This window comes from Sinohyriopsis cumingii, chromosome 8, assembly GCF_028554795.1.
Source record: "Sinohyriopsis cumingii isolate HCF-2022 chromosome 8, ASM2855479v2, whole genome shotgun sequence".
Lineage (NCBI taxonomy): Eukaryota > Metazoa > Mollusca > Bivalvia > Unionida > Unionidae > Sinohyriopsis > Sinohyriopsis cumingii.
In genome coordinates, this window is record NC_142968.1 from 100,309,935 (window position 1) to 100,322,284 (window position 12,350).

Consider the following 12,350-nt stretch of genomic DNA (forward strand, 5'->3'; position numbering starts at 1 on the left):
AAAGGTTTATCCTGTCTGTAAGTTAACTTCTCCTGTTCATAAATTTTAGAGTTACTTCAAATGTGGTTAGCTATGTGAACACGTATTCATCCTATATACTAATTAGAGGTTTCAATCAGGCTTTGGGTAAATATGGGAAATATACCTACCATTAAATAATACCCCCACCCACCACCAAAACAAAATAAAATCAGATATTAAAGGCCAAGGCTTAATTATCAATCACATAAAGTGATTAACTCTATAAACAAAGCGTACAACAGACTGCAGTAAATGAACAAATGACAGCTTGGTGTGATGGTTTAATAACTATAGCATCACAAAAACGTTATTTTTCATGCACTTTAATTTTATGTACACCATCAAGCTATAAAAACAATAACTAATTAAGTCTATTGTATTTTTTCATACATAAAATTTCATATTTTTCGGTCATCCTATTATTTTTCATACATAAAACGATCTACTGTGAAGATTTATTTTTACCAAAGTGATAAAAAAGTACGGCCCTTTAAATTTTACAGCTAAGAATAAGGGATAAAATCGTTGTTTAAGTTGCATTTTTATGTATCTATTATTTTTATTTCATTTTGTTAAAATTGAAGACAGATTTTGATTTCAAACGGATTCAAAAATATACCAAAGTTTGATTTAGGTACATCGAATGACCAGGGTATTGTTTTGCTAAGCAAGTTATGAGTAGTGACTAACTTTGGGCATGTTCTTAACTGAGGCATCGAATAATGAAACGGGAGATTCACGCCAAATAACAATCGTCATTTATAATCATGCATGTATGTCACTGATGATTTCTTTTTTTATTATTGTATTTCACTACATATTTTTATGTTTTATCTGCATCACGTTTTTAAACGGTGTCAGAAAAAATGCTGACGTATCACTTAGATATGCAAAACGACCAATTTATTCTTCGACGAGTATATCCGGTATAATACCATGTGAGAAATATAAATATTTGTTTCCTCAATGAAACACAAACCCAAATTATCCTTGCGTAAATGTGTATCTGAGGCATCTAATAATGAAAAATAAAAAATAAAAAATTAAAGAAATATTCACCAATTTATAAGTGTGTAGATAGCCCTTTGCTCAGCTTACTTTGAAAGGGCAACTGTTTTGTTAACTGAGTAACAAAGAAATGCATGCATTTGAAAAGGAGCTCAGAAGCCATTTGAGTTTATTTATCCAGTAAAAATAATATCTCAGTACAGGAAGACGCAAAGACCACAGACTATTGGGCAATTAATCTTATTGTCTCAATATAGTAATGCAATAAAAACTATAAAAACCCAGTTAATTTTAATCATAAATGCGAAAGTCATTGACTTCGTGAGTTCAATTTATATATAGTTAATATCTTCAAAGATCTTGGTCTGTTCATGCTTGGGCATGTCTTTATTATCAAGTTTCTTCAAACCCCTGCCAAAGGGGGAGACTTTTATCCCACCACTACCTAAATGCACTGAACCACCAAATAAAAGGCAGAAAACTGGACCTGGATGGCCCAGAAAAGACAAAGGTGAAGTCCATCACCTGTCTGTTACTTCAGTTACCAAGATCACCAGTGTAAAAGATGATGCAGCAGATAATGCCATCATACCAAAAGATACTATTGAAAAGGTGCCCATTGTTGCTGAAAAATTTCCTGAGCCTGCAGCAGACAAGCTGGACTACAGCAAAGATACGAGGGAAATAAGCCAGTTTCCTGGTTCTGTAAAGTCACCAATAAGAGGAAAGTATAAGAAATGCGACATTAATGATAAAATAAGAATTGTTGAGGAGGCAAAACTATGTGGGATTAGGCCCATAGCTGCAAAGTATCATCTTACACTAAGTACTTTATCAAGCTGGATGAAAATGGATTTTTCGAAAAATATTCAAAGGACAGAAAAAGGATCTATCCCAGGTGCCGGCTGACCCTTGACATATTCGCATGAGAAAGAGCAGACAATTTTAAATTATGCTACAGCAGTTATTCAGGAGGAAAATCTAAAGTTTCAGGGCTCAAGAGAATGGGTTGACAGATTTTTCAAGCGAAATGGACTTGCACTGAGATGCAGAACTTCATTATCTCAAAAACTACCTCAAGACCTAGAGGAAAAAATATACTGCTTTACCAGATATATAAGAAGGCTGCAGGAGGATGAGGAATTTGATGAACATTTATTTGGAAATATGGACAAAACGCCAGGTTATTTCGACTTGGTTCCTGGGAAGATAATTGATAAAGTCAGAATGAGAGAGGTGCGTATTAGAGGTACCAGCAGTGACAAGCACCATTTAACTTGTGTATGAGATGCCTGGCATCTGGTGACTTGTTGACACCCATGATAATCTTTTGAGGAAAAAGAAACTTAAAAAATCTAAATATCCCAAAGGGAGTTGTAGTGAAAGTTCAACAAAAAGCATGGATGAATGAACACCTAATGTTGGATTATACTGAATATAGTAAAGTTTGGAAAGTACACATGAAGTACGTGCCTTCTCTCCTAGTGTTGGATTCATTCCATGGCCATTTGACTGATGGAGTAAAAAAAACTCCATGAAACAATCCAGGGCAACAATGGCAGTAATCCCTGGTGGATGCACAAGTAAACTACAGCCACTGGATGTATAATTAATTAAACCTTTCAAGGGACTGCTGCAGAAAAAAATGGTCAATGTACATGAAAGACCAGGCTTCCAAAAATATTGCAACCTGGGAAGCTGGTGAGGAGGCAACCGGAAAAATTCCAGCCTCTTCAAAGCAGCAGATGATTGATTGGATTTCTGAAGCCAGTGAACAAATAAAGAAGGAAAAGGACATGACAATCAGAAACTTCAAAGTTACTGGCCTTTCAAATGTAATAAATGGTAGAGAGGACCACTACATAAGGAGTGACAATGCAGCTCCACTGGAAAGTCTCTCTAGTGACAAAGAATGTGAATGGTTTGAGGGTTTCGAGCTTGAAGACTTGCAAAACTCTTGAAAATTATGAATGTTTCATTGCATGTTTTTGCATTTGTTTTGTGCATTCATCCAACATCAGATCACATATCCTTGAAAATAATATGTATTTATAATACAAAAATATTTTTTTACATGTTGCTTTCTTGTTCTCTCTCTCTCTCTCTCTCTCTTAACTGGCTTCAGAACAAGTATCAGCAGATTAATATTGTTCTTGAGCTAATGGGCTTGACATACACATTTTCAATACCCCATGGGTAGCCTCATTTCCCTATGTAGAGCCTCCTTAATTTGATCTGTAGAGGTGAATCTGGTCTTCAATCCAGTATTTACTGGAAAAGACCAAGCTAAAGGCCAAGCATATTTAATTAGCATGTATGACCTCTGCATAGCCATATGGATCTCATAATTACAACCAAAATGATTTATTTATTCAGGTTTTAATTGCCAATGGAATAAAATAGTGCCCTTGCAGTGTTTACATAAGGAATAATACAACTGACAGGTAAATGAACAGTAAAGATTATTCTCTCTCTCTCTCTCTCTCTCTCTCTCTCTCTCTCTCATAACAACAATCAGATTCTTGAGTTGAGAACAGAATGAGACAGAATTTGTACATTAGTTTTGTACGTTAGGTTGTCGGGTGTCGTGTGTTCTGCAGGCCTTGTCTGGGCAAGATCCCTTTATTTTTCATACATCGTCATTACCACAAAATGATAATTACCCTAAGAAAAGTAAAAATGAGATATGGTACAAACCTTTTACAATGACAATTAAATCTGGAAAATGATAATCACTTTTCAAAGACAAAGACAAAAGCCTTATTCACACTGGCATTATGGATCAACTCCAATAACAATGTACTCAATCACTACAGTGAAGCCGTTTAAGGTTTCTAATTGTGACATTGTTTGTAGGCTGTGTGGATTTTGCCTAAGACAGAGAAATCTTATGAACCACTGAAATGACTATGTACGTCCTTGACTGCTTGCTTTAAAGAATGGTTTACTGTAGTGGAGAATTTTGACTTTGGTAATACAATGACTGTTAGTGACATGTACTCTGGTCTGGGTTTTAGTCTGTAGCATATAATACTACCTACTACAGGTTTAAGAAAACCTGTGGACAGACTCAACTTTAGTTTTATGTAGAGCAAACCTTCACAAGCAGTTATTTTCAGAAAGATTAACTAAAATGGTCAGAGTGTTTGTCTCCATTCTTTCAATGCAGTCATTCAGATCAGTGTTGGTTTCAACTCTCATGGATATTTTTTTCTGATTTCAGTTCTGATTGCCATACAATTTGTTCCCATCCCTTTTGTATGGATTAGTAAGAAATCTGATTAAAGAATCAATTAAAAAAATAGTAGATGAAACCTGTTCTTGAAATTTGTTGCAGAGATCATAAAGAAGTCGCCTGTTTAGAAACAAAATACATGTACATAAAACAGATGAAATAAGCTGATATATACAGTGTTGCACATACTATCCAACAGACAGGAGACACTCCCGGCTGCCACCAAAGTTGAGACATGCAACTTTTTTTGAAGGGCACTAATAGAACTATAAAAATGAGATAATCTTGTTTGCCTTGGTAGTTTTGACACCTTAATGTTGTGGTCTGCACTGTACTATTATATTTTCCTTGAACACTTACATTAGTGCAATGTGAGTTTTATCAAGTGCTCAAGTAACTTATGAAAACTTTAACATGTCTGAATATCTGCTTAACCTTATATGTGTTGCACTATGGAATTTTCTGTTCTGGATCTTAATCTGATTAAACTTAGCATACACTCATTATCCGCCAGCATTTTTAAAATAATAAATTTTAATGTTTTCTTATTAATTTTCTTTCCTAACCAACAAAAATTAATTTTAATGACAAAATTGTGTATTTGCATAAATTTAGTCTATTTTATCATTAATTCAACCTCAAAAAAAACTGAACCTCTGTATGTGTGACTTCAACCTTGCAAATACGTTTCATTAATAGTTGCCAAACAATTTACTTTGCAAATCAGATGACTATTATATAATTTTAATGTTTTCATTGCCAGATACATTGTTTCTGAATAGATATTCATTGCCCTCTGTACAGTTTTATCATCCTTTGCAACTCTGGTCAAAAGAGACATGGGTGACATCCCCTAATGAAAAGTTGTATACATACTTTGTTATTTTTGTTCTGGAGAAAAAGCATACAGTGGGGAGTGCAACAGGTGAAAATTTGGAGGATATATGACAAAAATTGCAGGAAACCCATGACTCCACAATCAATGTGCAACACTATGTAATAGTCAGCTAAGAGGCATAGAATGGGGCTGGAAGGAAATCTATACTCATGCTTTTGAATTTCTTTTTGTTCCATAGAATAATGAATTTTATTAACTTAAACATTAACTATTTGGCACAATTAATGCAATAAAATTTTGGTATTTCAAAATGTCTGGCAAAATGTCTTGCATGTTAGTTGTAATGCAATGAGTAATTTAATGTTAAACCAGTTAAAGTAGTGGTTAGACATGTTCTGAACTAGTTAGAATCACAGATCAAATTTTAACCAATAATCAGAATCATTTTAATGCTTCTAATATTGAAGATTAAGTAAACATGAGAAATCAAGCTAATTTGCAGTGGATTAAGAATATACCTTCCTGAGGATGAGTCCATGACTGATGTTTTCAGCCAACATGAATCCAGCAACAAGATGAGTCACATTTCCGGCCTCTCCACAGTGTGGTCGCAATGTGAAAGTGTGGAAACCTCTCTCTCTGTAAATAAGCAAAAAGATTTCCAATAAAATTTTTATGATTTCTTCAAATTTTCTTCAAGACTTTAGGTTTTGATATTATCAGAATAAGGAAGCAAGGATGTTAAAGAGAATTCAATTAATGAACACCTGTAACTCAATACACTAGTAAACATAACGATGCACAGAGAACAAAATCAGTAAAGCCAAACGCATTATTCAAACTCAATGATTATTTTTATCGTCTTTCTCATGCATTCAGATTAAAGTTGAAATGCTTGCAGAACAGCACTCCCTCAATATAGCGTTGTCCTACAATAAAACATAATACATTAGGATCCATGACAATACTGACCTTATAATAGAAAAAGAATTAACATACACACTCGCTTATAAGTCAAGTCAAACTGCAAACAACAAAGATCCAGATCTACCGTAGCAAATGGGTCTGCAGATCATGTTCTATGTTGTTTGTTCTACTCTTTACTCCTAACAAACTGCACAGAACCAGATCTGCCAGTGCATTCTGTGATGGCAGATATGAGTCTGTGTAGTACAATGAGTGCTGTCTTTCTTATGGACTGGAACCCATTTTATATAAAAATCTCCAGGGGCTGTGGAAAGCAAGTTCATTAAAGTTTAATTATGTTAAAAACTGGAAACACATTTAAAGAAATAATCCAAAGATCATGCATGGATTAGTGAGACTATTTGGAAGACATATACCATATCAGGATAAATGACCATGATAAATTAAATGACAAGTAAAAAGACTCTTATCTGATCCAGGTGATTGAAAAACACACTATCTGGTCATGATATACAGACCCTTAAGCATGCACTTTTTATCAATGAAATCTCCAAATGGATGCAGAATTATGCCCACAAAAAATGAAAAATGCACATAAATGAAATATATTTTAATTTGGGTTCAGTGTAATAATCACAAATGTGATTTGCTCTCTTGTATTCAAATATGAAAAATGTCAATCTACTGTCACAGGTATGTTCAATGATGTTTCTGTGAGAACCAAATTAACTGCAGTGTTTTGATCTCTGATTTGCAGATGTATTTGTGGATTGTATTACACTCAATTAAAAGTGGACATGCTTTGTATTATCATGTTATGTCTTTTGTATCAAATCAAATAAAGGGAATGGAATGCATAAGAAAGTTAAAAGGCACCCAAATCCTACTTGCACATGAGCTATCAGTCAGATCAAATCATTTTAACTGGCCACTCGAATACTGTTATAAATATTATTGTGTAAATAACAATTAAACTATCTTAAATTATCTAAGTCAGTCAGAACTTGTGATCAAAGATAGCAAGGCAACCAAGCAAAAGGAGTATTGATTAAATTCAAGTCCTTGATAGATATGGTTCATTATGGAGAAGGGAATTCCAAATTTTGTTGTGAACTTAAATTACTGTCAAATGTTTGTTGTTCATAGAGTAGAGACATTGAAATGTGAGTTTTAAGAATTGTTTTATTAGTGAAATATTCATGCTGTGAGTTCATTGCAAGTAACAGTAAAACTTCTACTCATCCAAGAGCAAATCTTTGAGTGCCAATTCAGTAATTTAAGTTCACTACAAAATGAGGCACACATATATTGTGTTGAAACTGCCTGGAGTTACATTTTTCATGATCTCTCAGGGATTGGTTATCCTGATAATAAAGGTAATTAATACTGAAAAGCAAACAATTTCATTAGATAAAGCTGTTTCTTGACAATTATTCCCAAAGCAACAATGAAAAGAGTATTTTCCCATTAAATAGCGCACTACCACCCTCACCCATACATGATCTTTGCAATGTTTAGTCTGCAAGATAGGCTATACATGGCGGCCAGTATTAATGGTGAGTCTGCATGGTAACCTTTTCTTCATTTTTCTGAGGTCCCTTGGTAACTCACACCCTTGCTTTTAGTGCGGTCTATGTTTCTGGACCCCGATGTGTGCGAGTGTGGATTGTTCAATTTGAGATACCAGAATAGTCTATCATTCATCACCGTTTCCAAGTTTTGGCAGATACAGTCAGTTAATGCTATGAGATGATATATGGAAGGGCTAGTGTGGTCCTTTCTGGGCTTGGGTACTGATTCACTGCTTCTAGCCAAGATTGGAAAGTTGCCCCTTTCCAAAATTTATTGAAAATATTTAGTAGTGTATTGAGAGATGAGCCAGGTAAATGTCAGGTTGTTGTTGATGTTGATGTAGGGTTTAACGCCATTTTTCAGCACGCGATAGGCTATACATGGCGGCCAGTATTAATGGTTGAGGAAGAACCCGGAAAAGCCCGGAAAGAACCACCGACCCACGAGAAGCTACTGACAAGCTTTCTCACATAACCACATTAGCCGAATCCGAGACTCGAACCCACGCAGACAGAGGTGAGATGGCAGTGATCCATAACAGAGAGCACTTTAGACCACTCGGGGCCCCGAAATGTCAGGTAAATGTTTCAAGAAATTATTAGTGGATATCATCTTGGCTTGGTGAGGTTCTGTAGGCTTGATCAAGAGTATTGTAACTCCTGAGAGTAAAAGGTTCTTGTCATCTTCAACATTAGCAGATCTGAAATTTTGAGGAACCTTTTCTTTCAAGTCTTTGACATGGCCAAGTTTTCAGAATTTATCTCTTGTAAAGAGTTCTGAGAATGTTTCAGCCCTTATATTTTGAGATTTCCGGTATGGCTGTGACCATTTCATCAGATTTCTTTCAAAAATCTGATACTGCTGATTTTTTTTCTCTAATGACTCTTCTTTGCATGCATCATCAAACATTTTGAAATTGCTGAACACTTTGGTACGGTATCCCCAACAATATCCCAAAATATCTTTGCAAATAAGAGAATTGGATCTACTACTATGAATAGCTGAGGGACTGAATATTTCCCAATCTACCATGCCAAATTTCCATCTCTCCCTGAGCCCTAGAAGTTTGGGAATATTTCTTTTTAAATACACCAGAAAGTGGTAACTACCACATATATTTCAACACCGACTACCAGTAAAAGAGATGAATTGCAGACAGTCCAATCCAAGGGCATGTAGAATCCAGTGGCAGGAACATGTAGGTATAAGACTTACCATTAAAAAGGCAAAGATTGAGTTTAGAAATAAAGCCTTCTATTTTCTTCCCTCTTCCATTGATATCTTTACAGCCCCAAACTGAACGGTGCCATTTAAGTCACCAAGGAAACAAAAAAGGAGTTGTTCCAATAAAGATCAGATTGAATAACTGGAGTGCTTACAGGAAGGTACACCAAACAAAGTGAAGGAATTTTGTATAGAAAACTTAACAGATGGATGGAAAGAAGGATGGATGGATGAATGAAAGACAGATGGTTAAGTACATGTACCTTCCACATCTGTGGTGAGGAAAAAGAATTAATTACCTTCTGAAGTGATTGAGCACCACAATGTTGGCATACATGAAGTAGAGATAGTAGCTGTATGGAGGGTTCTGTTCCTCTGTCCACAGGTCTGGCGTGGGTGAATCATAGTCAAAACGGATGTGCTCAGTTTTGGACTCATCGTCAACGGAGTCAAAACCAGACACCTGTTGGGATAAAGTATGTGATAAAGGATGAATTATTATGTAATCATGGATTTTATAAGTGAGTAAACTCAAGGAAGTCTAATTAGGTCACCACATAAGACCTGTAGGCAACACAAAAAGTATAATGATCATGTACTAGCTCATAAAATTTACAACAGTGCTAAAATAAAATCCAATAGCCTGACGCCTGAGGCCCCTCTAAGTTTAGATTGGGTCTGCCCTGTATTCTAAGTGAGGTGCCCATCGGGTTTGTCGAAAAAAAAAATCTAATTTGCATGAGGAAACTTATATCATGCTGATGAAATGTGTACTGTCAAGATGCTGCCCTAAATGCCAAAACACTGCGCAATCTAAATCAGATCACCAATGTCCTACGTGAAACTGAGTTCTGAATTTAATTAAATTGAAGCATGTTGAGTCATGCTTAAAATACGATTTTGTACTCCCAAACCCCATGACACGATCATGTTTCGAGAAAACATAATTTTCCATAATCTTCAAAACTAAAAGAAAAACACCACTTTCAGTATATGCCCGTGACATGTAGAATGTATAAATGGTAAACAGTCATGATTGGAGCTGATGTAAAATTATCGCTTAAGCAGCTTAAATAACGGCAATTAAAGACAAAGAGGTCAGGTATAAACCACCATTTCACATATTACTTAACTGGCTCACAATAGCTAGTGAGAAGCGTTTGAAGGCTACAGTGGGTGAGCCCATTGTGCAAATTTGCATAGGTAAGATCAGGAAGTGGAACAACCCGTTATAGGTAAATAAAAGAGATGCAAGATGCACGTATAAGAACAAAAGTTATTACACACTACTGCCTTGAATGATAATGTTTACGACATGTGTATTATATTTTTGACAAGTTTGTGAGCAGTGACAATGTTTCTTTGAAGTCAGATTTTACTGCATGTAAAAAAGCAATTTGCTAACAGCATAACTCAACAAAAACATATTTCAGAACTCTTGGTTGATGGTGTTTAACTTTGTGAAGCATGCTGAAAAAAATGGGGGAGAGGGTTCTATTAATTCTTTACACATACTGAAAACAACACAACATCAACATATATTAACTCGGTTCTGAAAAGGATTCACTCACAGAATCCAGCAGAGAAGTTTGAACACCAGGACCATCCAGTCCCAAGTGAGTGTCACGATGTACAATAATGACACTTGCAATACCTTCAAACCCCTTTGAATTTATATTTAAATTGTAGCTATTGCAATGCTGTATGACAATATAAAAATAGGTGAAACTTTACACTGTGGAATTTTAGTCCAGACTTGTGGAATTTCAGTTAAAGCTTGTGAATTTATTGAAGTCACCAGCCCTGGGTCAGTGTCTAAAAAAAAAATTCTTTGAGCACTGAACCAGGACTTACTCAACAAATGAGTATCTCATATATTATCCTACATACTGAGTATTGTACATCAACAAATTTAAGGTTTCTGCATTTGTATGGGAAAAATATGAACGAGTTTTTTGGATGGAAATACTGCACGACCTTGGGAATGCAGTATATCCATCTGACAAAACGAGTTCATGTTTTCCCATACAAATGCAGTAACCTTCTTATTATATGCTCATTTTCTTATTCTACCTAAGGCTTAATTACATAAACAAAAATATGCTGCAAGAAACAAAGTAACTGAATGTATGCCATATTCCAAACTAAATACACAAGTGCAAATTCATCAGTACACAATATTATTAATGTGCACATAACTCCACCCCGATAAATGTGAATTTAGTTGCATACTAGACATAACTTTTGAAAGAAAATGGCGATTTGATCTACTTAAAATTGAAATTGGAATCATATTGTGAATGAATGCGCATTGCAACAGCTTTTCCATATGATCTGGAATGAATAGATCTTTGTATTTTTGTTGTTTCCATGAAATTTTGTGATTATGCACTGGTTTTATCTATACCAATTGTACATGAAGTACACTGGATTTCAGCAGCGAAGGAGCAGTGCGTAAACATCTGCAAGTGTATTTCTGTTCTGTCAATGAATGTTAAAATCATAATGTGGGAAAAATATAAAGTTTTTCAATTGCAATTATCAAAAAGATGCTATGGAATATGTTTATTTCGTTTTGAATACAGTAAGGGGGATGTAACTGCACTTGGAATATAGTCGAAATTACAATATAATTTCAAAATGTGTAATGAAGCTTGAGAACCCATGACATGGCTCATGTAATTTGATTTTGCAGAACTAAGAAAATACATTTTGAAGAAATTCAGGATGTAAAACAGTAAGTATATTTTTCGCCATTCTTATTAATTTAATCAACCAAAACGTAAACCACCTACTACGCGAGTGTACACGATTTGTTTACAAATCAAAAGTGCTGGCATCGGCGTCCATTGTTTGTTTACAATAGAAAGTAGTTCCGTTATGAGTGCAATATGAAGTTGCACGTTCAATGTTGTAAAATACTGAATGATTCTGATTTGAAAATGCAAAGTTAATTAAAAACATTGTAATTAGCATAAATAATGATGAAAAGTTGAACAAAGTATGATACAACTAAGTCAAACAAATGTAGAATGCTGCTTTTTCAAAAATGTCAGCTGACATGAAACAATAAAGCAACAAGAGCTATGTGAATGGCATAGTATATGCCCATCCTATGTTTAGTTTGTCTATGGAGGTACTAGAACAGTATAATTGACGCTGAAGATTACTGACCTATGGGCATAAATGACATCAACCCTTGGTTCAAGTATGCAGTCTAAACCTAATGTGCAGAACCTATTATTTTCTTATTCATCGTACCATAGCCATGACCTCTTACCTTTAAAGATTCCTTAATACCTGATTGCAAGCCAGCCACAAAGTTTGATTAAGGAGCTTACCGTAGAACAAAAGGTATTCTGCAATATCCCATTTTCCTTGAGAAAGGCCTACATTACTTTAACCACAAAGTTTGGTTATGGTATGTGCTCTTGAACTAATGTTACTATGCAAAAAGAATTTTTCTTCCTGCATAAAAACAATAGGTTTCTTTCTTAGCCAGTGTGTAGGTCACAACAAACTTTT

The 12,350-nt window shown here is 35.0% G+C and overlaps 1 protein-coding gene across 10 annotated transcripts in view; it reads right to left on the reverse strand.

Annotated features, from left to right (window-relative positions):
• Positions 1-12,350, reverse strand: part of LOC149794237 (AMP deaminase 2-like) — a 126,584-nt gene that overhangs the window by 22,013 nt on the left and 92,221 nt on the right. For all 10 annotated transcript variants that reach the window (XM_089968365.1, XM_089968364.1, XM_089968362.1 and 7 more), the window contains 2 exons: positions 9,125-9,288; positions 5,621-5,741 (listed from right to left, as the gene is read on the reverse strand). In XM_089968365.1, the coding sequence (XP_089824491.1) occupies positions 5,621-5,741; positions 9,125-9,288 (285 nt within the window). The remainder of the gene's footprint in view (positions 1-5,620; positions 5,742-9,124; positions 9,289-12,350) is intronic.